Consider the following 2,719-nt stretch of genomic DNA (forward strand, 5'->3'; position numbering starts at 1 on the left):
TGCTGAGGAAGACGATGATGATGTGATATGAGTGTCTCCTGGAGGAAGCTCTGAGGTGAAAGGAGATTGGCTGTTGTAGTAGCATGTTTCCTTCAGGGTGGTGGATAGTGACAGTGTTAGAGGGAGTGTCAGGAAGCCTGTACTGTAAAGCTTGCTCATAGGACCTCACTGTGAACATGACTGATTACATGATCATGACAATGAACCCATCAGACATTAGAAGAACTAGAGTTAGAGGTCCCCCTACAGTATGTGATGAGACCATCAGACATTAGAAGAACTAGAGTTAGAGGTCCCCTACAGTATGTGATGAGACCATCAGACATTAGAAGAACTAGAGTTAGAGGTCCCCCTACAGTATGTGATGAGACCATCAGCCATTAGAAGAACTAGAGTTAGAGGTCCCCCTACAGTATGTGATGAGACCATCAGACATTAGAACAACTAGAGTTAGAGGTCCCCTACAGTATGTGATGAGACCATCAGACATTAGAAGAACTAGAGTTAGAGGTCCCCCTACAGTATGTGATGAGACCATCAGACATTAGAAAACTAGAGTTAGAGGTCCCCTACAGTATGTGATGAGACCATCAGACATTAGAAGAACTAGAGTTAGAGGTCCCCCTACAGTATGTGATGAGACCATCTCTTTACATGTTATATTACATCCTGTTGAAATACTGGGGTTTGTGTGCAGCTGTACTTGTTGTCTGTATCACTGTGTTCACTCACAGCACAGAAGTACATTCCACTGTCTCCTGTCTCCAACTTCTTCACTGTGAAAGATCCACTCTCAGCTACAGCCTTTCTGGCTGAGAATTTGTCTTTACTGAATTCCCCTGAATAGTCAGGTTGAGAACTGGTAGTAATGAAGACTACCTGCTTCATTCCCTCTCCTGGAAGCTGTCTGTACCAGTACATCTGGAAGTAGCTAGATCCCTTAGTGTGACTGCAGTTCATCAGAGCATCACTGTCTTTCAGTTCCCAGAGTATGGTGGGTGTCTGAGTGACTTCACTCCCCTCAACAAGACCTGTAAGGACACAGTGAGAATGAAATCAATAGAGTTAGGTACAGTTAGACCTGAATACATCAAGACTCAGGTGTAGTGAACATATGCTTGGAAACATCAATATCTATAACTAGAGAAGTCCTTCATTGTAAATAAGAATTTTGTTCTTAACTTTCCTTGTTAAATAAATGAAACCTTATGAAACTATACCTGCAGCACAGAGCAGTGAGACAGTAACAGAGAAGAGACATGTGAACATGTTTGATCACGTTATATGTGAGAGTGCCGGAAAGAGTCTGGTATGAATGTATATAAAACAAGAGGAGTGTCACATAGATGAATAGATGACAATCAGTAGACCAGGTTCCACCATATTCAACATGTCAGTGAAGTGGGAGGGACTGATGATCTGAATACATCATGCTAATTAGTGGTTCAGACTGTAGAGACATTCACATTATTAAAGTTAGAGGTCCCCCTACAGTCCATGAAGAGACCATCAGCCCTTTACATATTATATTCTATCCTATAGAGCTCACCAGCTTGTAGTCCTAAGAGATGGAAATGAGTCAGCATTTTCTACCTCTTGTTCGTTGACCAATGGGGTTTTGGGAAATAAGGTCTGAAGTTAAAACCGAGATCTTATACGTTTTGTTCTGTACAATAATTTAAGGATCGGACCTTTTTTTATGTTTCTCCTGAATCTGCCTGTAGCTCAGGACCTGAAGTAAGAATATACACATTATATTATATCCTATAGAGCTCACCAGCTTGTAGTCCTAAGAGATGGAAATGAGTCAGCATTTTCTACCTCTGGTTTGTTGACCATTGCTATGGGAGAAATGAAGGGGGAAATAATGGGTTTTGGGATATAAGGTCTGAAGTTAACACAGGAGATCTTACACGTTTTGTTCTGTGCAATAACTTAAAACCTCTCTGGGCTAGGGTCTAGTTTCCTGAGTTTCAATAAATCAGTCTTTTGGCTTGCGAGCAGATGTTGCGCACGTATGAATTTGCCTTTCCTATTGATCATACTTCTTTCCAAATGATAGTTTATTTAAATTTTAGATAGATAAATAAAAACATTGATTGACTTGTTTGGACGAAGTTTAGTGGTTGCTTTTTGGACTCCTTTGTCTGTCTGTTGAGCATTACTGAAATCAATGCCGCCAACTAAACTGACTTTTTGGGATATAAAGATGGATTTTATCGAACAAAACGAACCACTCAGGTTGTAGCTGGGACCCTTGTGATTGCAATCAGAGGAAGCTCTTCAAAGGTAAATTATTTATTTTATCGCTATTGGTGATTTTGTGAAGCCTGTGCTGGTTGAAAAAATATGTTTATGTGGGGCGCCATCCTCAGACAATCGCATGGTATGCTTTCGCCGTAAAGCCTTTTTGGAATCTGACAATACAGTTAGATTAACAAGAAGTTAAGCTTTTAAATGATATAAGACACTTGTATGTTCATTAATGTTTAATATTACAAATATTTACTTCAATTGCGCGCCCTCCAATTTCACCAGAAGTTGTCCCGCTATTCATATGAATAGTAAAGAGAACTGGTCCCAATACTGACCCCTGTGGTACACCTAATATCCAGGAAACTAGACTCAATACCATCAGAATGCACACATTGTGTCCTGTCTGTCAGATAGTTCTTAAACCATTTGCAAGACTTATTGTCCAGGCCCATTTCAGACAGTT

At 40.3% G+C, this 2,719-nt stretch overlaps 1 gene segment (V, D, J or C); it reads right to left on the reverse strand.

Annotated features, from left to right (window-relative positions):
- Positions 1–703: 703 nt before the first annotated feature.
- Positions 704–1,327, reverse strand: LOC116370015 (T cell receptor beta variable 18-like; the record flags this gene model as incomplete). The annotated part of the segment is given in 2 exon segments: positions 704–1,031; positions 1,221–1,327. Coding segments are annotated over 2 exon segments (377 nt in total), but the record flags the coding sequence as incomplete, so codon positions are not given.
- Between the last annotated feature and the right edge of the window lie 1,392 nt (positions 1,328–2,719).

The sequence above is a fragment of the Oncorhynchus kisutch genome, unplaced genomic scaffold (assembly GCF_002021735.2).
Source record: "Oncorhynchus kisutch isolate 150728-3 unplaced genomic scaffold, Okis_V2 scaffold2410, whole genome shotgun sequence".
NCBI lineage: Eukaryota > Metazoa > Chordata > Actinopteri > Salmoniformes > Salmonidae > Oncorhynchus > Oncorhynchus kisutch.